The sequence below is a fragment of the Gracilinanus agilis genome, chromosome 1, assembly GCF_016433145.1.
Source record: "Gracilinanus agilis isolate LMUSP501 chromosome 1, AgileGrace, whole genome shotgun sequence".
In the NCBI taxonomy this organism is placed as follows: Eukaryota; Metazoa; Chordata; class Mammalia; order Didelphimorphia; family Didelphidae; genus Gracilinanus; species Gracilinanus agilis.
This window is the reverse complement of record NC_058130.1, coordinates 285212862-285239086: the sequence shown is the minus strand read 5'-3', so window position 1 is coordinate 285239086 and position 26225 is coordinate 285212862. Positions and strand designations below refer to the sequence as shown.

General features: G+C 37.7%; 2 protein-coding genes across 2 annotated transcripts in view; both read left to right on the top strand.

The window, feature by feature from the left end:
- The first annotated feature begins 1849 nt into the window (after positions 1–1849).
- LOC123231344 (60S ribosomal protein L37a-like) lies at positions 1850–2184 on the top strand. Its single transcript, XM_044657599.1, has one exon. It carries the CDS (start codon positions 1850–1852, stop codon positions 2126–2128), a length of 279 nt encoding a protein of 92 aa, XP_044513534.1. The 3' UTR covers positions 2129–2184.
- An 8575-nt stretch (positions 2185–10759) lies between these two features.
- LOC123250939 (synphilin-1-like) overlaps positions 10760–26225 on the top strand; it is a 164850-nt gene continuing 149384 nt past the window's right edge. The window contains exon 1 of the mRNA XM_044680053.1: positions 10760–10878. Coding sequence (XP_044535988.1) covers positions 10760–10878 — 119 coding nt within the window. The remainder of the gene's footprint in view (positions 10879–26225) is intronic.

Sequence of the window (26225 nt, the reverse complement as noted above, 5' to 3'; positions counted from 1 at the left end):
ATATAGGCTATAATAATATATGATCAATATAAGATCAGTTATGCTGTATTCCTGGTATAAATCCCAGCTGGTTATAGCGAATGATCTTTGTGATATATAACTGCAGTTTCTTCACTAATATTTTATTTAAGATTGTTGCATTGATATTCATTAAGGATATTTGTCTGTAATTTTTTTTCTATATTTTTGCTCTTCCTGGCTTAGGTATAAGTACCATATTTGTGTCATAAAAAGAATTTGGTAAGACTTCTTTGCCTATTTTGCCAAATAATTTAGTATTGGGATTAATTGTTCTTTAAATGTTTAATAGAATGTATTTGTGTCCATCTGGCCCTGGGGATTTTTTTCTTAGGGAGTTTATTGATGGCTTATTCTTATTCTTATTATTTCTTTTTCCGAGATGGAATTATTTATGTATTCTGTTTCCTCTTGTTAATCTGGGCAATTTATTATTTTTGTAAATATTTGTCCATTTCACCTCAACTGTCAGATTTATTGACATTTAATTGGGCAAAATAGTTCCTAATGATTGCTTTAATTTCTTCTTCATTGGTGATGAATTTGCACTTTATATTTTAGATATTGATAATTTGATTTTCTTCTTTCCTTTTTAAGCTAATTTGCCAATGCTATATTTTATTTGTTTTTTCATAAAACCAACTCCCAGTCTTATTTATTATAGTTCAGTATTTCTCTTACATTCAGTTTTATTAATTTCTCCTTTGATTTTTAGGATTTAATTTGGTCTTTAATTGGGGATTTAAAATTTTTCCTTTTTCTAACTTTTTTATTTGAATCCCCAATTCATCAATCTGCTTTTTCTCTATTTTATTGTTATAAGAATTCACAGATATAAAATTTCCCTTAAGCTTTGTGAGTAGTTTTGCTTCTGACTATGCTCTCCTCTCACAACAGGGAACTAGACTCTCCCTGTCTACTTTCCAAGTTTTTTCCCACAGGAGAGTTGCTTTACTTCTTCCCCTTGTTGGTTCTGTCATTCCACTATTCATTTTGAGGCACTATTTTAATGCTGGTTTGAGAAAATTCTCAGAGTGCTTTCTACTTTCCATGCTTCTACTCTACCATCCTGGCTCTGCCTCCAGAAAGATCACCTGCAGACTTTTCATTAAAGGAAATTCCAAAAAACCAAAGACACCCTTCTTAAATAAAGGGTAAAGCTTTGTCACTATTGAAGGCATTTTTTTTAAGTGTCATAACCTCTAAAATCAGTTCCCTGTGCTGATAGAAACACTTACTCTTGAGATGCTTGAATGTTTCTGTCATTGATACAGAGGCCCTTGGAAAGTGGCAGATGCTCAAAAGGCACTAGAGTGCCAGATCTAGTTGGCATTTCTTTTCCTGGTTCATCTTGTCATATGGAACACTGTGAAGCTCAGAGATATTTAATTTATTTAAATGAATGCTTCAGATGAATGGAAATTAGTTACAACTCAGGTTTCTAGCATTCTGGGCATGTTCTAATATCTGCACCCTAGGTTCTCACTTCATTTTCTCTCTCCATTTACCCCTCTTGCTTTACCCATCTTGCACACATTTTTTTATAGTGCCAAACCATGAGAAAATGAAACCTTTTTTTTTAAACCCTTACCTTCTGTCTTGGAGTCAATACTGTGTATTGGCTCCAAGGTGGAAGAGTGGTAAGGGCTAGGCAATGGGGGTTAAGTGACTTGCCCAGGGTCACACAGCTAGGAAGTGTCTGAGGCCAGATTTGAACCTAGGACCTCCCATGTCTAGGACTGGCTCTCAACACTGAGCAACCCAGTTGTCCCCATCATATTTTTAAAAAATTATTTTTGCTTCTCCGAGTCTGGTACCTACAGCTGGCAACATGGCGAAACATACCAAGAAGGTCGGAATTGTTGGTAAATATGGAACACGTTATGGTGCATCCCTCAGAAAAATGGTGAAGAAAATTGAAATTAGCCAGCATGCCAAATATACCTGCTCCTTCTGTGGCAAGACCAAAATGAAGAGACGTGCTATGGGTATCTGGCATTGTGGATCTTGTATGAAAACAGTAGCTGGTGGTGCGTGGACCTACAATACCACCTCTGCAGTGACAGTCAAATCTGCCATCAGAAGACTGAAGGAATTGAAAGACCAGTAACAAATATCTGTAGCCCAGAGTCCATCAATAAATGGGTTAATTTATGTAATAAAAATAAAAAAAAATTATTTTTATTGACTTTGAAACCTACCCTAAGGAAGAAGGTAGGAAAAGAAAAGAATGGGATCAACATTAGTTAACCTATAATTTGAGTGGTCCGATCCTACTACCCTTCTTTTTCACACAATTTAGATTTTGACCACTAGTTCTTAAACTTTCTTTATCTCCTTTTAATCCTTGATCCATCTTCTAAAGTTAGAGTTTTTCTTACTTGTCTTGCTCACTCCCAACTTCACCTCCCTAATTTTTATTTTTTAAACCTTATCTTCTGTTTTAAAATCAATAAAGAATATTGGTTCTAAGGCAGAAGAGCAGCAAGGGCTATACAATTGGAGTTAAGTGACTTGCCTAGGGTTCACACAGCCAGGAAGTGTTTAAATCTAGATTTGAATCCTTCTCCAGGCCTACCTCTATCTACTGAGCCACCTAGCTAGTCCTAACTTCCTTCAATCTCATCTCTTCTCTCTGTTCATATTGCCCTATTTAATGTATTTCTACACCAAATTTTTTGTGAACATATTTGCTACTGCAAAATAACACAGAACTTTTAATAAAGAAATTAATATGAAACACAGAGTCATGAGATGCCTACATTCTTCCCTCTTCTGTTCCATCTTCATATGTTCTTTTTCTGGAATGGTGTAATTAACTATGAGAAATTACTTTCTTTTTTATTCATTTCTTTCCCAGTATATTTCTCTTATTTTATTTACATTCTTAAAATCAGTAAAATAACTAAAACCTCCTAATGTTCCTATATCTTTTTCAAAATTCTATCTGCGACCTTTGAATATAATAGGATTCTAAAGGAACATTTCTTGCCCCTCAACCCCAGACTGTAATAATTCTACTGTATGACAACTTAGCTCCTTATGACTGTTCAAATATATACATTTTTCTTAGTGTTTCTCATCTACCGTATTTGAATTTCAAAGAATCTACCCTACTCTAATTTTTAAATCAAGAATGCCTAAAAATCTTCCTTTCTTTTAAAAGTTACTTCCCCTGTAAGATTATTCTCAGTGTTGCAGAATATAATTCTTGGTTACAAGCCTTTTTTCTGTTGTCTTTTAGAAGATTGTATACCAAGTTTTCTCCTCTTTTGGGTTATTTCATCATTGTCTTGTGTGATCCTGAATGTGGTTCCTTGGTATGTGAGTTCTTTCTTTCAGGTTGTTTATAGGATTTTTTTTTAAATGGGAAACTTGAGATTTGGGCTCCTGTATTTGTGGATGTTTTCAATTTGTGGATTGTTTCTGGAGGTTACCATTGAAATTGTTCAATTTTTAACTTTGTTCTCTTCTTCTAAGGGCAGTTTCCTTTTTATGAAAAAAAATTTAAATATATCCAACTTTTGTTTATATGTTTATTCATGTTTCATAGAATAAAATTTTCTTTCTTACTGAGCTAGAAATGTAGTGGTAATTCATGGACCAAATCACTGTTGGCAAACCTTTTAGAGACTGAGTGCCCAAACTACAACTCTCACACTACATGCAAGCTGCCCCTTATCCCAGAGAGGGAAGGGAGGAAGCGCTTCCATTGGGTTGCTAGGCAGAGGAGTGGGTTATGTGAGAAATGTCCTTAGGTGTGTGTTGAGGTGGGAGAAGAGCATCCCCCTCAGGCATGCATGCCACAGATTCACTAACTGGAGGCTAGATGCTATTACTGATCAGTCTGGGAGCTTTAATCTGTTCTATTGCTGAACTGGTCTGGTTTGACCCTTATCAGGCAACCTGGTGTTCCTCTACTCTCAGTAGCTCATTATTTGGCACAGGTCTTGGTGAAAATACCTGACTGACTTAGCTTATTTTAGCTCAGACTTCCTGAATTCATGAACCCATCAACTTTAATATCCCTAGAAACAGGGATTAAACGTGTCCTAGCAAATCCAATTATTCTTAAATTATCTCTCCTCAAACTCTTTTCCAGGTCAGTTATTTCTGATTATAGATATATTCTAGATTCTTCTCATTTTTTAGTCTCTTGACTTTATTCTAATATTTCTCAGCTTGAAACTAAGGTCCATTTATAGTATTTAATTTTTAAGAGAATGTACGCCTTCTGTCATGTTTTCTACCCTTTATTCTTTTTTTAAAAATATTTATTAATAATCATTTTTAACATGGTTACATGATTCATGCTCCTATTTTCCCCTTCACCCCCCTTCACCTCCCCACCCATGGCTGACACACATTTCCACTGGTTTTATCATGTGTTATTGTTCAAAACCTATTTCCAAATTGTTGATAGTTGCATTGATGTGGTAGTTTCGAGTCTACATCCCCAATCATGTCCACCTCAACCCATGCGTTCAAGTAGTTGTTTTTCTTATATGTTTCCTCTCCTGCAGTTCTTCCTCTGAATGTGGGTAGCATTCTTTACCATAAATCCCTCAGAGCGGTCCTGTGTCATTGCTTTCTGCTGGTACAGAAGTCCATTACATTTGATTTTACCATAGTATATCAGTCTCTATATACAATGTTCTTCTGGCTCTGCTCCTTTTGCTCTGCATCAGTTCCTGGAGGTCTTTCCAGTTCACCTGGAACTCCTCCAGTTTATTATTCCTTTTAGCACAATAGTATTCCATCACCAGCATATACCATAATTTGTTCAGCCATTCCTCAATTGAAGGACATACCCTCCCTTTCCAGTTCTTTGCCACTACAAAAAGCGCAGCTATAAATATTTTCGTACAAGTCTGTTTATCTATGATCTCTTTGGGGTACAAACCCAACAATGGTATGGCTGGATCAAAGGGCACACATTCTTTTATAGCCCTTTGAGCATAGTTCCAAATTGCCAGCCAGAATGGTTGGATCAGTTGACAACTCCACCAGCAATGCATTAATGTCCCAATTTTGCCACATCCACTCCAGCATTCATTACTCTCCCCTTCTTTCATTTTAGCCAATCTGCTAGGTGTGAGGTGATACCTCAGAGTTGTTTTGATTTGCATTTCTCTAATTATTAGAGATTTAGAACACTTTCTCATGTGCTTATTGATACTTTTGATTTCTTTACCTGAAAATTGTCTATTCATGTCTCTTGCCCATTTTTCAATTGGGGAATGCCTTGATTTTTTATACAATTGATTTAACTCCTTGTATATTTGAGTAATTAGACCCCTGTCAGAGTTTTTTGTTATAAAGATTCTTTCCCAATTTGATGTTTCCCTTCTGATTTTGACTACATTGTTTTTGTTTGTACAAAAGCTTTTTAGATTAACATAATCAAAACCATTTAATTTACATTTTGTAATTTTCTCTAACTCTTGCTTGGTTTTAAAATCTTTCCTTTCCCAGAGATCTGACAGGTATACTATTCTGTGTTCACTTAACTTATTTATAGCTTCCCTCTTTATATTCAAGTCCTTCACCCATTCTGAATTTATCTTGGTGTAGGGTGTGAGATGTTGATCTAAACCTAATCTCTCCCATATTGTTTTCCAAATTTCCCAGCAGTTTTTGTCAAATAGTGGATTCATGTCCCAAAAGTTGGACTCTTTGGGTTTGTCATACACTGTCTTGCTGACATCATTAACCCCAAGTCTATTCCACTGATCCTCCCTTCTATCTCTTAGCCAGTACCATATTGTTTTGATGACTGCTGCTTTATAGTATAGTTTAATATCTGGTTCTGCCAGGCCCCCTTCCTTCACATTTTTTTTCATTATTTCCCTTGATATTCTTGATCTTTTGTTATTCCAAATGAAATTTGTTATAGTTTTTCCTAATTTAGTAAAGAAGTTTTTTGGTAATTTGATAGGCATGGCACTAAATAGGTAAATTAATTTAGGTAGAATGTTCATTTCTGTTATGTTAGCTTGTCCTACCCATGAACAATTAATGGCTTTCCAATTGTTGAGATCCAGTTTTATTTGTTTGGAAAGTGTTTTGTAGTTGTTCTCATATAATTGCTGTGTTTGTTTTGGTAGAAAGATTCCCAAGTATTTTATATTGTCTAGGGTGATTTTAAATGGTGTTTCTCTTTCTACCTCTTGCTGCTCTAATGTGTTGGAAATATATAGAAATGCTGATGATTTATGTGCATTTATTTTGTATCCTGCCACTTTGCTAAAGTTGTTGATTATTTCTACTAGCTTCTTAGTTGATTTTCTAGGATTTTTTAAGTAGACCATCATATCATCTGCAAAGAGTGATAGCTTAGTCTCCTCATTGCCTATTTTGATACCTTCGATTTCTTTTTCTTCTCTAATTGCTATTGCTAGTGTTTCTAGTACTATGTTGAATAATAGAGGTTATAGTGGTCATCCTTGTTTCACTCCTGATCTTATTGGGAAGGCTTCTAATTTATCCCCATTGCGTATAATGCTTGTTGATGGTTTTAGGTATATTCTGTTTATTATTATTATTTTTTTTTAACCCTTGTACTTCGGTGTATTGTCTCATAGGTGGAAGATTGGTAAGGGTGGGCAATGGGGGTCAAGTGACTTGTCCAGGGTCACACAGCTGGGAAGTGGCTGAGGCTGGGTTTGAACCTAGGACCTCCTGTCTCTAGGCCTGACTCTCACTCCACTGAGCTACCCAGCTGCCCCCCCTGTTTATTATTTTTAAGAAGGGTCCTTCTATTCCTATACTTTTCAATGTTTTGAATAGGAATGGATGCTGTATTTTGTGAAAGGCTTTTTCAGCATCTATTGAGATAATCATGAGATTTTTGTTTGTTAGACTGTTGATATGGTCAATTATGTGGATGGTTTTCCTAATGTTGAACCATCCTTGCATTCCTGGTATAAATCCCACCTGACCATGGTGGATGATCTTCTTAATTACTTGTTGGAGTCTCTTTGCTAATATTCTATTTAAGATTTTTGCATCTATGTTCATTAGGGAGATTGGTCTATAGTTTTCTTTCTCTGTTTTTGGTCTACCTGGCTTTGGGATCAGTACCATATTTGTGTCATAAAAGGAATTTGGTAGGACTCCTTCTTTGCTTATCATATCAAATAATTTGTATAGTATTGGGATTTTGCTCTTTGTATGTCTGATAGAATTCACTTGTGAATCCATCAAGTCCTGGTGATTTTTTCTTAGGGAGTTCTTTGATGGCTTGTTCAATTTCTTTTTCTGATATGGGATTATTTAGGTATTCCATTTCTTCTGCTGTTAATCTAGGCAATTTATATTTTTGTAGATATTCATCCATATCTCCTAAATTGTTATATTTGTTGCCATATAATTGGGCGAAATAGTTCTTAATGATTGCCTTAATTTCCCCTTCATTAGAGGTGAGGTCTCTCTTTTCATCTTTAATACTGTCAATTTGGTTTTCTTCTTTCCTTTTTCTTATTAGATTGACCAGTACTTTGTCAATTTTATCTGTTTTTTCAAAATACCAGCTTCTAGTCTTATTTATTAATTCAATAGTTCTTTTACTTTCGATTTTATTAATTTTTAGTATTTCTAATTTAGTTTTCATCTGGGGGTTTTTAATTTGCTTGCTTTTTAAGTTTTTGAGTTGCATGCCCATTTCATTAATCTTTGCCCTCCTTAATTTGTTAATATATGCACTCAAGGATATAAATTTCCCCCTGAGTACTGCCTTGGCTGCATCCCACAGAGTTTGGTAGGATGTCTCATCATTGTTATTCTCTTCAATGAAATTGTTGATTGTTTCTATGATTTCTTCTTTGACTAATTGGTTTTGGAGAATCATATTATTTAATTTCCAATTGGTTTTTGATTTGCCAGGTGCCCTTACTAATTATTATTTCTATTCCATTATGACCTGAGAAAGTTACATTTATTATATCTGCTCTTTTGCATTTGTTTGCAATGATTCTATGCCCCATTTCATGGTCAATCTTTGTGAATGTACCATGTGCAGCTGAAAAGAAGGTGTATTCCTTTTTGTCCCTATTTATTTCTCTCCACATATCAATTAAATCAAATTTTTCTAGGACTTCATTCACCTCTCTTAACTCTTTCTTTTTATTTTTTGGTTTGATTTATTTAGATCTGAAAGAGGAATATTTAGATCTCCCACTATTATGGTTTTACTATCTGTTTCCTTCTTGAGCTCTGCCAGTTTCTCCTTTATGAATTTGGATGCTCTGCCACTTCGTGCATACATAATGAGCACTGTTATTTCCTCATTGTCTATACTGCCTTTAATCAGGATGTAATGACCTTCCCTGTCTCTTTTAATCATTTCTATTTTTACTTTGGCTTTGTCAGAGATCACAATAGCCACTCCTGCCTTCTTTTTCTCATTTGACACCCAAAATATTTTGCTCAAGCCCTTAACCTTAAACTTGTGCATGTCTATCCACCTCATATGTGTTTCTTTTAGACAACATATGGTAGGATTTTGGTTTCTGATCCACTTTGCTATTTGCTTCTGTTTTATGAGTGAGTTCATCCCATTCACATTCAGAGTTACAATTATCAGTTGTGCATTCACTGACATTTTTGTATCCTCCCCTAGACCCATTCCTTCTTCTTACACCCCTTCTTTTAAATCAGTGGTTTGCTTTGAGCCAGTATCCCTTATCCCCTCCCTTGATTGACTTCCCTTTCTACCCCCTTCCTTGTTATTCCCCTCTTTTTATTTTTTAAAAGCCTAATGAATTCCCTCCCCCTTCTTCTCCCCTCCCTTTTTTGACCTCCCCACTCCCCTGCTCCCTTTGGTTTATCCCTTCTTACTTTGTCAGTAGGGTTAGATAGAGTTTTTTATCCGAATGGATAATAAAGCTACTCTTCCCACTCCGGTTTGTTTACATTGAGATTTGATTATTACCTCTTAATGCTCTCTTCCTCTCCTTCTTATAATGGTATTTATCCCCTCCCCTTCCCATGTCCTCTTTGTGTGTAATAGAATATCGTATTTTTCTTATTTACTCAGATTTTTCTTGGTGTCCCCTACTATTCCCACCCCCCTCTTTTCTACCCCCCATGTCATCTTATACCATTTAGTATCCTGTCCTCTCCCTATGAATTATTCTTCTGGTTCCTATAATAGTGAATATTATAATAGTGAATAGAGTTCACTACAGAGAATTATACATAGCATTTCTTCACATAGTAATACAGATAATTAGATCTTATTTAAGCCCTTAAAGAGTCGAATTTAAAAAATCATGAGTTTTCTTTCTTTTCCCTCTGTTTCTTATTTACCTTTTCATGTTTCTCTTGATTTTTGTGGTTGGGTATCAAACTTTCCATTTAGTGCTGGTCTCTTTTTTTTTTTTTTTTTTTTTTTTTTACCCTTAACTTCTGTCTATTGGTTAATAGGTGAAAGATTGGTAAGGGTGGGCAATGGGGGTCAAGTGACTTGCCCAGGGTCACACAGCTGGGAAGTGTCTGAGGCCGGATTTGAAACTAGGACCTTCCGTCTCTAGGCCTGGCACTCAATCCACTGAGCTACCCAGCTGCCCCAGTGCTGGTCTCTTTTGTGCAAAAATTTCAAATCTTCAATTTTGTTGAATGCCCATACTTTCCCCTGGAAAGTCAGTTTCAATGGGTAGTTGATCGGTGGCTGAAGGCCCAGTTCTCTTGCCTTTCTGAATATCATATTCCAAGCCTTGCGGTCTTTTAGCGTGGATGCTGCCAGATCCTGTGTGATCCTGATTGGTGCTCCTTGATATTTGAATTGTCTCTTTCTGGCTTCTTGTAAGATTTTTTCTTTTACTTGAAAGCTCTTGAATTTGGCTATTATATTCCTGGGTGTTGATTTTTCTGGGTCCAGAGTAGAGGGTGATCTATGGATCCTTTCAATGTCTACATTGTCCTCTTGTTGTAGGACTTCAGGGCAATTTTGCTGAATAATTTCTTCAAGTATGGAGTCCAAGTTTCTAATGATTTCTGCTTTTTCTGGAAGACCAATGATTCTCAAATTGTCTCTTCTAGACCGGTTTTCTTGGTCTGTCACTTTCTCATTGAGATATTTCATGTTTCCTTCTATTTTATCAGTCTTTTGTTTTATTTGTTCTTGTTGTCTTGAGAGATAATTGGCTTCTAATTGTTCAATTCTAGCCTTTAGGGACTGGTTTTCCTTTTCAATCTGGTCATTTCTGGTGTTCAATTTGCTTATCAGTTCATTTGATTTCTGAGCCTCACTTTCCAATTGCAAAATTCTGCCTTTTAAACCGTCATTTTCTTGCTTATTTTTTTCTTTCTTTTCCATCTTCTTCAAAATCTCAGTTTTGAACTCTTCCATAGCTTGTGACCTGTTTTCATTGTTTTGGGAAGGTTTTGATGCTTGTTTGTCCTCCTCTGTTGTTTGGATTTTCTCTGTGTAAAAGATGTCGAGTGTTCCAGAGTTTTTCTTGATACTCTTTTTCTTCTGGGGTTCTCAGCTTGCCATTGTTAGCCCGCCCCTTTTTAGCTTTGTCTTCACACTCAGGGTCTGCCTGCTCTTTTTAAGCTCCTGAGGGCTCTGGTCTCCTTGTCCTCGGGGTCAATCCTCCTGGTAGTCCCTGGTCTGCCCCTCTGCCCAAGGCTCCTTAAGCAGTATCAGGGGCTACTTCCACAGCCGCGCTCCCGTCTGCACCGGGTCCCCACTCGAGGTCCAAGCCTGCGCTGGAGATCTTTGTCCGTGCCTAGGGCAATGTCTTCACCCTTGGAGAAGCTCAGGAAAGTCCCTGCGTTCAAGATCTTTGTTCGAGCCCAGGGCAATGCCTTCATCCATGCAGAAGCTTGGGAAAGTCCCTGTGTTCGAGATTTTTAGTCTGCGCCCAGGGCAATGCCTTCACTGACAGACACTCGGGAAAGTCCCTGCATTAGAGATCTTTGTCCATGCCCAGGGCAATGCCTTCACCCAAGCAGACTCTTGGGAAAGTCCGAGCATGCCCCCCAGCCACTTGGGGTCCCACGTCTTGTAGCTCTTAGGTACAAGCCCTGGGGCTGCTAGTGATTTACTGGTTGCCCCAATCCTGGTTCCACTCTTGTGCGTTGACCTTGGCACTGTGCGTGGTATGTGTGGGGAGGGGCTTCTTCCTCTCGCGTTTTAGTGCGAGCTGTTTCACCCCTTTATAGCGTGGAAATGCCCCGATTCTGCGTACCTTCAATGCTGCGCCCTGTTGTGGGGTTCCTTCGTTCTTCTGGATTCGTTGTTCTGTCCCCTTGAGGAGTCCTATATGCTTCAGTTAGGAGAGATCGAGCAGCTGCTCCTTACTCTGCCACCATCTTCCCTACATCTTCTTTTAAAGAAACTATTTATATCTTTTATTTTCATACTACCTCTATTCCCAAATGTATCATTTCACCCTCCCTTCCCAAGAAAGTCATCCTTTACAAGAGAGCAAAATATTATGTGCAGTGTTTGACATCCCCATTACTGTAAATAATTGGAGGAAGATTCCTTCTCCTATCTCTTTTTTGGAGTCAAACTTGACCATTATAGCTTTCAGATTCTGTTGTTTTGCTACTATTACTTCTATTTATATTTTATTGATCATTGCATATCTTATTTCTCTGACTTTTCTTATCTCACTTTATATCCATTCATGCAAACCTTCCTGTGCTTCTCTGTATTCATCCTAATAATTTTTTCCTACAACACAGCAATATTCCATTATGTTAATGTGTTACAATTTGTTAAGTCATTTACCAATGGAAGGGCATCAATTTTTTTCAGGTTTTTCCTATATAAAAAGTGGTCTATAATCGTCTGTGTGTAATAAAAAAAATACATATACACACACATATATATATATACACACACACATTTATTTATTTGTTTGTTTGTTTGTGTGTTTGTATATGGAGCCCTTTTTTTTGGTCATTGACCTCTTTGGGATAAATACCTAGCAGTACAGGTCTCTAGGTCATTTTTATCACTCTTCTTGAATAATTCCAGATTACTTTCTGGTAATAGTTTGATCAGTTCACAGATTTGCTGGCATGTTTGTTTTCCCAGTTTCTCTTGCCAGTCTGGTGGATGTGAAGTAGAATCTCATTTATTTTAATTTACATTTCTCCTATTGTTATTGATTTGGAACATTTTATCATAGTTTTTAATCACATATTTCCTCTTATTCATATCATTTGACCATTCATATATTAGGAAATGACTCTTATTCTTACATATTTACATTAATTCTCTATATATCTTAAATATCAGACCTTTATTATATATATATGCAAATATATACTATACTGCAAATATATTTTCCTCATTTAAGTGTTTGAATTCTAATTTTAGCTGCATTGATTTTGTGCAAATGATTTTCAGTTTTGTTTAATCAAAATTTTTGTTTTATCTTTTATAATCATACACATCCCTTGCTCGTTCAAAATTCTCCCATTTATTCATTTATCTCTTTTCCTATTCCTTTAGTCTACTTGTGATGTGAGTTTTTATATCTAGATTATCCTATCTATTGTGAGGTTCATGTTGCAGAGTGGAATTCTAGCTGCAGAGAGGAGTTCAGGCCACAGCTCAGAATTCCATAGGGACCCCTGAGAACTCTGAGAGAGGGGCAGTTAGGGCAGTTAAGGGAGTTGGGTCCTGGATTGAGAGTAGGCAGGTCACTCTGCTTGCTGGGTCCTGGGTTGCTCTTGGGGGCTTGAGGCTTGAATCTGAGCAAAGCCATTTTAGTTCCTAGCTGCCAACTTGCTTTATCTTGATTTCACATTCAACTACATTACAGTTACCTCTGTTTAGTTATTTAGATATAGGAGAAGATTATTTAAAGCCTTAGAAAGCAGACTAGCTATTTAAGTTACCTTTCCCCTTTGTGGGGAGGGGCTGCTTGGACATAACAGTTTGAGGGCTTCCTAGACCTTGTCAATCCTTATTTAATCTTCCTTCCTTTCCTTCCCCACATATCATTAAACCTTTAATCAATTGGGAGCAGTGCCTGGTTATATTTAGGGAAATACAACTTCCTCAAGCTGAGTTCCTCCTGCTTTGTAGCCCAAAAGTAAGACCTTTTCCTCTGTGCCTTTGAGCTTCAAAGACATCAAGCTTCTCCTGTTTTCTCCTATTCAATCCTGTGGGGAAATAGTTTAGAGAAAGTTATCATCTTTAGGAGTTCAACCTTTCCTGACTTACTGTCCTGGCCCTGTAGTTAACAAGTCTGTCCACCATTATCATACAGTAACTGATTTTCCAACTGCCTAGTGGGAGAGAGGAAGTGAAGGAGCTCTCAGCAAGATTTTGCCCCTCCCTTCAGTCAGGCCTGTTTGTGGGTGTGTATGTGTCCTCCATAGACCAAAGGATCAGAGAGATTTGATCCTACACACCTCTGCCATCTTACAGCTTCCCTAATACAACACTATGCATCCTTTTGGAACTTAATGTTTTGTATGATGGTGTTGTTCTGCCCAATTTCTTTCAAAGTGCTTTGAGATTTTCCTATTAGCCTTTCTCAAATAGTATGTCTTTGCCCCATTTTATAAAATGACACTTTAATGTGTTCAATCACTTCTTACTTTTTGGGTACCAAATCCAATATTTGGTTGTTTTTTTAAACAATATAATCTTCATGACTACTGCTTTGTTTAAGATCAGATATCTGATATAGTTTAAGATCAGATAAGTCTCTTTGCTCCCCAATTATTTGCATCATTCCTTTGGAGATTCTTGACCTTTTCTTTTTCCATGTTAAATTCATTATTTTGTCTCATACAAAATAACCTTGGAGCACTCTATATACATACCAATGTATGACACAAAATATGTAAATTTATTTAGGTAGTATAGTATTCTTACTACAATATGGCCCAACCATAAACAATTTATATTTTTTAATTTTTAAAGTATTTCTATATTGTTTTATAGTTCTCTTCATGTAATTACTATGTGTATCTTGGTACCTGGACTTGCAGATATTATATACATTCTGTAACTATTTTGAATGATTTTCCTATTTCTTCATGCTGTTGTTGTTTTGTTTTGCTACATATTATAAGGCCAATTATTATAGTGGTGGTGTTTTTCAGACATTTGGTTATGTTGACTCTTTGGGACCACATGGTCCATAATCATGGCAATATTGCCCATGGGGTTTTCTTGGCAAAGATATTCAAGTAGTTTGCCATTTCCTTTTCCAATGGATTAAGGCAAACAGAAGTTGTGATTTACCAAGGGTTACACAGATAGTAAGTGTCAGAGGCCAGATTTGAATTCAGGTCTTCCTGACTCCAGGCCTAGTACTTGGCCCTTTAACTGCCTAATTATTGTAATACATAATGATAAAGGCTAATTATTTACATGGCTTTGTTTACCCCATCTTTTGATGATTATTAATTTTTCAATTAATTGTTTAGTTAAATGTTTCACTTAGACCATATGATCATTTTTTTCTTTTTGTCCATGCTTATTTTCCCAATTTCTTTTCTTTCTTATATTATTATAACTGGCTTTTCTAGAACTATATCAAACAATAGTCATAACAATGGATATCCTTGATTTATCCCAGATCTAATAGGAAAGAAAATGTTTCTATATTATAAATAATTCTAACTTTGATTTGTGCAGAGAAAACTTTTGAAAAATATAAAACCTATATATGTTTTTAAATTACCAAATGTTTTTATTTTAAAACATATAGGTTTTATATTTTTCAAAAGTTTTCTGTATGTATTGATACATTCATCTAGTTTTTATAATAATTATGGCTATCATTTATATAGCACTTTGAGATGTGCAAAAGACTTTTTCATATGTTATCTCATTTAAGCCTCCTAACAACCTTATGAGATAGCTGCTATTAATCACCTTCATTTTACAGATGTGGAAACCAAGATTGAAGTTGTGAGTTTTTATGACTTGTCTAGGGACCCACAGTCATTAAGTGTTTGAGTCAGATGGATGAGTGTTCTGGGAAGATTGGTACCCCTGTGGTACCTGTGAGGGCTTGTCAGCTCCTTTCCAAGCCTACTTTCCTCCTTTAGAATCTCCCCGCCACCCAGCTCTTACCTTTGGTTCCAAAAAGCTGTGCCATATGCAGCAGCTACACCCTGGTACAACCATCTGGGCAGGCAGGCTGAACTGAACTGAGGTAACTGACACATCCATTGGTGTGTTGGAGGATGCTGGTAAAGATTTCAAAGAAGCAAAGGTCATCCATTGCATTCTGAGCTATCACCTGTCATCTTAAATTTTTTCTTGCCACTGGACAATAGAATAGAGAGTAATTCTGATTCTCTGGAATAGAGAGTAATGCTGATGACTTCGTACAACTCTGCCTTACTTAAAACTAAATCATGCACAAGTCAAGACATCAGCTAAGAGAGCAGCTGGGTGGCTCAGTGGATTGAGAGCCAGGCCAAGGGATGGGAGGTCCTATGTTCAAAATTGACTTCAGACACTTTCTAGCTGTGTGACCCTGGGTGAGTCACTTAACCCCCATTGCCTAGCCCTTACCACTCTTCTGCCTTGCCTATACAGTATTGATTCTAAGATGGAAGGTAAGGGTTTAAAATCCCCCCACCCCCCAAAAAAAAGACATCACTCAAGTCATTGATCTTCTTCAAAAAGGCAGGACAAACAACAAAAACATCTGATTTAGTATTTGAACTCAAATGTTCCAGACTTCAAGGCTAATACTCCATACAACACACTACCTAATTTCCTCTATGTGAAATATATATGTTTTGTATCTATAATTTTGTTAAACATGCCTACTATGCCTTTATTCAAAACATGGTTAATGTTAGCTTTAACACTGCTGCTGTGTGACTCCTGATTCTAGAATGACTTCAAGATATCAGACAATGCTGAATACAATTGTTCAAACAACTACTAATCCCATTAAGTGTATTAGCATGCTGTACATGTTTGTATATGTTATCCACTAAAATATCACAAAACATTAAAAAAAAATTTTTTCTTTTTGCTTAAGTAGGGCAGCTATATGACACAGTAAAGAGAGTGCTGGGCCTGGAATCAAGAAGACTTGAATTTAAACTTACTTTAAATAATTTTTTTTTAAGTCTTAGCTACTTACTAGCTTTGAGACCCTGGTCAAATCCTTTAGCCCTGTTGACCTCATTTTCCTTTTATATAAAATGAGCCAAAGAAGGAAATGGTAAATCTTTGCCAAGAAAACTCCAAATGGGGTAATGAAGAGTTGGACACAACTGAACAACAAATCTAGGCATTTTATGTCTCAAGCACTTTTCTGATTTATTTTCTGTTCTATTGTTCATCCTTTGTTTTGAAGAGTACCAGTTACATCACAAGATATCTTGACTCCATTGTGAATTGGATTTAAGTGAGGCAGAGTTGTATGAAGTCATTAGTCTCATTCTCTCTTCTAAAATCATCAGAGTCCAATAGCAAGACAACAATCAGGGTGACTGACAATGGCTTGGTGACTTTGGCTTCTTTAATGTCTGACCAAGCTCTAGTCACTCCTAAGAGCCAGCTTCTACCATCTTCATGGTCATTGGTACAAATTGTTCTCATCTGCCCATTCTGTCTGGGGAAGTTTTCACATGCTTGGAGTAGACATCCCCCTACCTCACCAGTGAGCAGATTTGAGACCTTTCAATTATCTTCAACCTGGTTTAGCCTGCCTGCTGAATTACACCAGAGTATAATTACTACACATTCTTAGAGCCAGAGATTAGGTTTGAGTGAAAGGCAGACCCCTATCCAAAGGTAGGTGAGTAGCCCTGAAAAGGGCTTGTATAAGCCCTCACATCAGAGATCTTCTGGTTTAGTAACTATTTGCAAAAGTTAAAATGAGAAAATGTATTTGTTGGCTAAGTAGCAATGCTACTATTCTCTACCACCAACCCCCCCCCCCCCAACCCTTTCTCTGCCACCTTTTTTTTTTTGATGCTTGGAGCTGAGAATCTCCTGATGAAGATTTGAAGCCTTCATTTCCAAACTTCCGAAAAACAAACAACACCTCTCCATAAAAGAAAGAAAATAGAGTTTTTCTTTTCCCTCTACTTTCCTCCAGCCCCCACCAAACCTACACAGAGTACTGTCCAAGATATTTATGTATACACAGACTAAGTCGATATGCCTACTTTACCTTTTTCTTCTACCAATCTCATTCTTTGAAATATTAAACATTTATTTCATTTTTAGTCTTATATTCCATTTCATAATGAAGTCATCTAAAGCCTTAAAAATCTTTATTTCAGAAAGTGCATTTCAATTCCAAATATACCAGATTAAATTCTCTTCAGGAGGTATAGGTTTATAAATTATGAAAAGATTAATTTCAAGAGGCAAGGAAAACTCACCACACTGACCCCAAAAACAATGAAGTTAAAAATAATACAGCCATTTAAAAAGATTTCAAACTTCTCTATTGAGTCTGACTTCTTGGCAAAAGAATGTGATGTTTGTCAGCCTGTTAAATAATTCATAATTGCTCCTTAAAGTCTGGGTTCAACATTAAAAAGTGGCTTGGCAAATTGACCATCATCATTCTTGATCGTGGCTAAGAATATTATGGGAAAGGAACCTGAAATAAATGATCTCTTCTAAATCTGAACTGGAGCAAATGAGTGCATCTGTTTTTCTGCTTACACAGGGAGCAATCAGTTACTAAAATTGAAAAATGAAAAGGAATTCAACTTAGATTCATTGTAATAGAAGTAAAAGTAATTTCTCATTAAACATACCTTTATTTTTAGGACTCTGTAAGCCTATATCTCTGACAAAACTTAAGACCTTTTACTAATTAGGTGTTGTTCTAGGGAAAGAAAATGCACATTTCATTTGAAAAAATTGTTCAGGAAGGAAGACATGCTAGTCTAATGCTTGTCTCTTGCTTTCCAGCCCTAATCCTTTTTGCACATTGTCTCAACCTTACATGTAATTCATATTATTTCCTTCTGGTCATGAGTCCATTTCTTGTTTTAATTACAATACAGGTTGTGCAATGGTGCACAACAACTATAAAATTATTGGTTTTTTACCTTCTGAGACAAAACACAGAAAACAGTAGAAGGGGTTGGCAGTCATTCCAAAACAACACATTCCCCTCACCCCACAATGAAGAATTTAAAGTATATATTCCTGGATTCTTTCCAGAAAAAAAAGGCAGAATATTGTGCAATAACCCTGCAGATCCATTGTGGGGAGAGAAGGATATACTGAGACATTAAGGTTCAAAATGTGGCTAAAAATAGCTTTTCACATTTTTAAACTGTATGTTTTTACTTTTTATATTTTTACAAAGTAATCAAGTCCAATTTAATTTTCTTTTCCTTAACAGGAATCTATGCTTTCTTCGTAAAATAAACTGTATTTTTTAAAGATGTATTTCAAGTCAATTAAATATACATACAAATCCCTCTCAGGAATACTCTTTACCTGGAAGATACTGTTTGACTTTGATGTGTACCTTTCATATTTGAGATCAGAAAATCAGCATTCAATTTTTGTAGATAAATATTATTGCACACAAGACGGATCATCTGTGCAAGGCCAACTATAGCAAAAATGGGAACTATGAAATTTAAGGATTATCTTGACTGATTTTGAGGTCAATGCAGTATATAAAGAAAAGAGTTTCTGAGTAGATCAGAGGTTCTGTCATGGAAATGATAATAGGTAGTAAGATCTTCAGAAAGTTATTTGATTTCTCTTTTTCTCAGCTGTCTCATTCATATTGTAATGGAGGATTACCAGGGAAGTTACTAATATTATCTGTGGGTTCACACTGGGGTGAGAGAGACAGGAATGACAGATGGACAGGACCAAACAAGGTAGGGAGACCAGGTTTTACTGCCAAGGAGGTGACTGCTTCTGATGTGGCAGTTGGACCCAGCTGCCACTCTGCAGTATCAAGACTAGGCCTATGGAGACCAGCAAGTAAAAGGCAAAAGTTTATAACAGTTTAATTGAGGGAAACAATAATTAAGGATGGGAATAAGGGATTCTACACTTACAAGCTAAGGGTAAACCACAGGGTCAAGGGAGGGACTTATCTACACTAATCTAAGACCTAAGCCAGGCAGGGCCCAGAGAATAACAGTACTGGAGTAGGAATCCTCACAGTAGAGTCCAGAGATGTTTTCAGGATGCTAGGAACCAACTCCTCCAGAACTGATGGTCCAAAGTAGCCCAGTAGGGAGAGGAATTCTGCAAGCTGTCCACCTGATCGCAGATCACTCCCTACTCAGTGCTGTCATGCAGGATAGATGTTCTCTGCTTCCAACCTTCACCACACTCCAGGATCCCAGGGAGTCAGGGTGCAACTCCACTAGCTCCGAGGTCTCCCAGGGAATCAGTTACTACTTGTCCCAACCACCATGGAGTCCTTCTCAGAGAGCAAGAGCCACTTCTTGCTTCCCCATATCATCTTGGAATTCTTCAGCCCTTTCTGCTAGGTCTAATACTAATACTAAGCTAATAACTAAATAATAATCTTTCTCACAACAATATAGAGGAGGTAACAATCACTACATAACTAAAAGGGTTATCATGGAATTCAAGTGAGAGTTTGAAGAGGTCGAAAATGCCAAACAATGCTCATTTCATTTTTCATTACTTAGTATGACATTTTATTGAGAACTACCAATTTTCTCAATTTTGTGGTTTGTGTTGGTGATCCAGAGAATTGTCTCTTAAACAAGTGAACCAGGTACAACAAACCACTGCTCCCATCAGAAATCTATGAGGAACACACTACTGCATAGGTGGAGCTCTGTGGGCACTCTCACACTAGCCCTGGATGGAGCAACTAGGTCAAGACTTATGAAACATGCAGTTTGAAAAGTAAAACAAAAGTAGAAGAAGACCATAGCTGCGTACCTAGACTGTGAGGAAGAACCATGACCTGAAAAATTCTATGAACTTGGCTTTTTATCTGGAGCCCTCAGCACAATTTGACACCTATGAAACTACAGTAAAATAATATATTCAATACCCAACTTTTAAAGAAATTACTCTAGGTTCCAAATACTCAACAAACCAATAATGCCAACTTAAGTAACAAATGTACCAAGGTTACATGGAAAATAAATAGCAAACAAATATGCCAGTTGTTACCAGTGTAAAATAATTTCAGAATAATAGACATTCAAACATATGTTCTAGCTCATAGCTTCATCAATATAACTATATTAGTAGCAATCTAGGAAAACATTTTGTATAAATAACATTTCCATGATAACAGTGGATTAATTACAGGAGAAAGAATTGCTCCTATAAAAAAAACAACTGTACCAAAAAAATATTAAAATACAATTTAAAAAAATCAAGATTTTGATGTTACCCAAACTATACATGTTACAAAGAATAACCAGAAAGTGTTTAAATTGGAAAATCCATTCAAAAAGAGCTGGGCAAATAGCCTGCTCAGATAGAGTGAATAAAAAATATATATAAAATGAAATTATCTAGAGATGATGGTAGGATTAAGAGGGGGGAAATCTCATTATAGACAAAAAAAAACATAAAACAAGACACACTTTTAAGAAAGATTTTAAAATATCAAAATAAAATAGTAAATAAACACAAAACTATTTTTAAAATGCACACCTGAAACATAAAGGTACAAAAAAGTGGAAGGATAGACTTTTCTTCCAGCTAGTATCAATAAAACCTGGACTAGTAATGAATGAAATAAATTAATGAAAATGTATTTATTTAGCACTTATTACTATACTAAGTCCTGGGGAATATATCTCTATCTATCTATATCTATATACATATATATATATATATCTCTATCTATCTATCTATCTATCTATCTATCTATCTATCTATCTATCTATCTATCTATCTATGATTTCAGCTACAAGTCATGCAAAAGCCCAGTGGTCCTTAGGGTTCAGTGGCAAAGCAGATGTTAATCCATCTTCTTCAGTGTCATTCCCTCGATAAACCCCATATTAGTTTCTGATCTTTATCTAGTTTGGCTCAGAATTCAAAGCCATCAACAAAAAATCCCAAACAAGTGAGGAAAACAAAATGATTTTTTTTTTTTCAAAAATAATAGCCATAGAGGGCAGCGGGCAGCTGGGTAGCTCAGTGGATTGAGAGTCAGGCCTAAAGAAGGGAGGTCCTAGGTTCAAATCCAGCCTCAGACACTTCCCAGCTGTGTTGACCCTGGGCAAGTCACTTGACCCCCATTGCCCACCCTTACCACTTTTCCACCAAGGAGCCAATACACAGAAGTTAAGGGCCAAAAATAATTAAATAAATAAATAAAATAATAGCCATAATCCTAACAGAATAGAAAATGATTTTTTTTAAATCAAAAGAATGAGGCCTCTAATTTTAACAATGCTATGACCTCCCATATGTTACTCTCATTACAGATGATGTCGCCAGTAGCTATATATGTAACAAGTTGGAATGATTGAATAAAGCCTTTTGTAAATAGGGAAGAGATAAACTATACACTGGTATAGGTGCTGGGAGAACTCAACTACTGAGTCATCTTTTACAGCAAATTGCAGTTAAACTACCTCAGTGCTGATGCCTCAGGCTAAAATAACAGCAGAAAGCCCCCCAAAATAATGCTTAGCTTTTGTATCTCTGTGGTCAAAATTCAGAGCCCTAGATAGAATGTTATTCTTCCAAGAATCTTAAATTAGTCTAGGACAGTGATGGGGAACTTTTTAGAGATGGAGTGCCAATCCCTGTGCCCCACAGACCAAGTGCCTTGCCAATTCCCCCCCTAGAGACCACACTCTGGACCCCTCCCACCATTGAGTACTGGGCATACCCTGCTTTCCCCCTTACTCCACTCTGGGAAGGGAGGAAGCACTCCTATTGGACTGCTAGGCAGTGGGGCTGGTGATGTAGTCAGACTTGGGGAGAGGGAGAGGCAAGGGGCATAAACACTCTGCTCCCCTCTAATTATGTGCCCCACTGTGAGCTATGATTCCCCTCAAACCTAGCTCCTCTCCAACCTGTGTGAAATGGAAATTGAGGGGACCTTGAAAATTTCAAAGTACACCCTCTTTAGTCACTATTCAAGGAACAGGAAGCCGTTTCAAATGCAATGCTTTACTGAGAGATAAAGAAAGAAAAAGCCCTCCCCCCAAAAAGCAAAGAAAAAAGCCCCACCTTACAGGAAAACCCTTTATAGGAAAATATAACTCTCCTGTTAAAAGACACATTCACCCCATCACTGTTCCAGCCTTTTGTTATAGGGGTGCAAATGGTGTACCCCTGGGTTCTGGAAGGAACCTTTCTCAAGAATGAGAGGACTCCAGGCTTAGTTTAGAAGTAAAAAGAGGGGCAGCTAGGTAGCTCAGTGGATTGAGAGTCAAGCCTAGAGACTGGAGGTCCTAGGTTCAAATCCAGCCTCAGATACTTCCCAGCGGTGTGACCCTGAGCAAGTCACTTGACCCCCATTGCCCACCCTTACCACTCTTCCACCTAGGAGCCAATACACAAAAGTTAAGGGTTTAAAAAAAAGTTGTAAAAAGAAAGATTTATTAGTAAGATAGGATTAATGGCCAGCAAGACAGCATGAGCAGAACAACCATGGGAGGCTGCCCCCCAAGTGCCTCAGTTCTGGCCTTTTCTTATTCTTTTCAGAAGTGTGGACTTGACTCCTAACACTCAGGCATTCAGTGGGTGCTGGGAGGATGGGGGGAAGAGATGGTCTGTCTGAGACCCTCAGGGCTTAGGCTATCCAGGTGTGTTCAGGAGGTGTATCTCTTTTGTCTATCTCAACGTAAAGGAATTCCAAGGAGTCACTAGGGCAGGAAGGGGGAAGGGAATTCCCCAGTTCACAACCCGCCTGAGTTAATGGGTACAGGGTCCCTGCCATCTCTGCACAATGCCCATGTCACTTTCTGAAGGGGGGGGGGTGTGTTTTCCTCCAAATTAGACTTTTTAGCCTATGGTCTAGGGTTGAAGTCAGGTTTTAATCTGTATACAACCCCGCCCCACCCCAACAGTTTTATGATACACTTTGGGTGTAGTCCTGATTGGGAGATTGATTGCTACCTCTGACAAACCACTATTGTGTTTTCCAGACCATCTAGCCCACCTGTTCTCCCTCAGGCAGGCACCCCTTGGAATGCAGATTGAACAGGCTGGGCTAGTAAGAAATGAAGGGGCCAAGAATGCAAATAAAAAAGCAACCCAAAGTTGCTTTTGAAAGAAACTGGGGAAGAGGTTAAGAGATCAGGGAAGAGGCTATTATCCTAGCCTTGGATTCATAAAACTTATTCCTATATCACTATACTACAGTTTTGAACATTTCTAAAGTACAAACTCAAAAGACACATCCCCAAATCCAAAAAATATTTTATATAATTAAGGCACTGGTTGCCTTTGATAGTAAAGACATTAGTTGTTTCTGTCTCACTCAGGTTAAAGGTAATTAAGAGACTATTGTATTCTGAATGGAGTGGGGCAATCTTGTCCTCCTAGGGTGGCTCTTTTTTTTTTTTTTTTTAAACCCTTATCTTCCATCTTAGAATCAATATTGTGTATTGGTTCCCAGGCCAAAGAGTGGTAAGGGCTAGGCAATGGATTTAAGACTAGTGACTTGCCCAGGGTCACACAGCTAGGAAGTATCTGAGGTCAGATTTGAACCAGGACTTCCCTTCTCTGGGCCTGGCTCTCAATCCACTGAGCTGTCCCCCACTCCCCCAACCCCTCCAGGGAGGCTGTCTTGAAGAGACCTGCTTACTAGCTCTTAATGGGGTCCTAGGTGTATTCATTTTGAAGTTAATAATATTGCTAATATGTTTGAGAATAACATACTAATTTCTTACTCCACACAAACCCCACCACTGTAATCAGCTTTACCACAGACTTTCAGACTCTGTTGTCAGTGTGTATGCTGCATTGTGACTGCCCACCTTACTCCACTCAGGAGAGGGAGGAAGCACTCCCATTGGATTGCTGGGCAGTGGAGTAGGTGATGTAGTACAGCTTGGAGAGAGGGGAATGGGAGCAGCCCAGCCATTCTAGTTAGGAACTCTGGCAAACTCTGTGTTGCAGGAGTGGGGACACTGGGTCCCTGGGGCACTGGATCCTTTGCATGCATGCCCACAGAGAGGTCTCTGTGTGCCATTGGTTCACCATCTTGGGTCTACGGGTTTTATTTTATTTATTGGTTGGATCTGTGTCTCTTAGTTATTCAAAATTTCTCCCTTCCTCCATCATCTATTGTTTCTAAAAGGTAACTAAGCCTTTTCCTCATTAAGGGCAATCCCTCTTTTAATCCTTCTCATTTGCCTGCTGCCAACTTTTCCTTTTTTATATGTTAAACAATAGGAATGATATTAAAATTGAAAGGATTATAGTCAAGGTTACAAACATTTGGCAGCTTTTTTGGTTGGGCAGTTTGGGAAGGACAGATGATTTTTTTCTTCCTGTTTCTTCTCATGGTAGTGTTGGACTTATTCTTTGGCCCTGAGGAAGATTCCTCAGTAAGCAAAACAAAAAAGGGAGGAATGTTATAGCCAAAAAAGCTTATAGAAATATTATAGCTTATAGCTTATAAGAATATTATAGCCAAAAAGCTAAACTTGGCAGTTAAGCAAGGGGCTTTTGGATAACGTCATGCCCGGCTCAAGCAGGGCAGTTATCTCTGACTCACAGTCCCAGGGACAACTCCTGGCTGAAAGCCCCAGGGCCCCTGGATGAAATAGCCTTGAAGATTCCTAGACAGAACAGCCTTGAAGATTAAGAATCATATCCTGTGGCACCTGGAAGCATCCCTACTCCCTCTGTCTAGCTATTAGCTAACCCTAAGACAAAGGCACCTATATCCCAGAAACATATATATGTTCCTTCTTTCGAATGCCCCCTCGGGACTCTCTTTGCTGAGTTTCCCCAGTGCGTACTGGCAATAAAGCTTTCTCCTGCTTTGATTGCATTGTCTCCTGTGTTCCTCTGGAGGCCACCCATTTTGAACCCTAACAGTAGGCAGTAAGAAGAGCCAGAAAAGATTTCCCAGCAATCTAATAAGAATAAAACCTTTCAGCTAAAAACATAGCTGGGGGATTTGGAAAGGGATGCCCCATCCAGTACTTCCATCAATTTTCAGCAGATTGAGGAAGATGGATGATTCTTAGCTATTGATCACCATCACCTGTAGTACCAGCCCACCAGAATTCTGTGTGTGTATCTAAAGTGGGGTGGGGGGGGGGGAGGAAGTTCATGAGAAAGGAAGGTTTGGGGGAAAAGATAACAAATTCTGACTTGGTCATGTTGAGTTTAGAATATTTATGAGACATCCAGACTGAAAAGTCCAAAAGGCATTTTATGATATGAGACTGGAGCTTGAGAGAGAAATAAGAGCTGATAATTCTGGGAATCATCTCTAATAGTTAATCCATTAGGTGTAGTCATAACCATTCTTTAATCAAGGGAAAGGGGGATGAGGGCTACTTGGCCTCTTATGCAGAGCTGCGCCTTATGCAGAGTCTAAATGAACACTGCTTCCCTCTGCTCCCTGATCCCCCTGGGAGTGACATGGAGCTAGATGACCACTCCCAGGAACAAAGGAAATTGGGGAATTTATATACCATTTGGGAAGATCCAGGGGCTGGGAGAGATGATTGACTTTATACTGGTAAGGATACAATCAAGCTAGAGAAAGGGATCATAGCTAGAGGCTAGGGTGTAGGGGAAAGGAACTGCTTACACAATGGATACTAAAGGAATGGTCCCTGCCCAGGTAGTCTTCCTGGGAAGGGTCTTTGATACCACGGGGAAGACTACCTAGGACAAAAGGGTATTTAGCATTTACCCTAGGGTCCATTATTCAGTCTGCCTCTGCTAGCCTGAGATTCCCTTCAGGGTGGATTCTCTGGGGAACAAGGAACAAGCACAAGCTTTTGGGGTCTCCAACCTACAAACTATTTCTAAACTTGGGGTTCATCATACCTCACTAAGCTACAAGTTTGGGAACTCTAGATTCCATGTCGACAGGTGCTAATGAGGTCACCATGTGAGGAAATACATAGAGAAATGAGAACATATATTTGTCCAAGGTAAATGGGTTCCTTATCCATTCATGTTTAGAAATATTTAGTTAAGATAAAATAAGAATTGCTCTTATAGAATATTCAAGTATTTACTAGACATGTGTTTACTTTTTTCTGTTTCATTTTCAGGACAAGTATTTTTAAATTAGGAAATATACCAAAAATATTATTTTTGAATTTTGTTATTATTC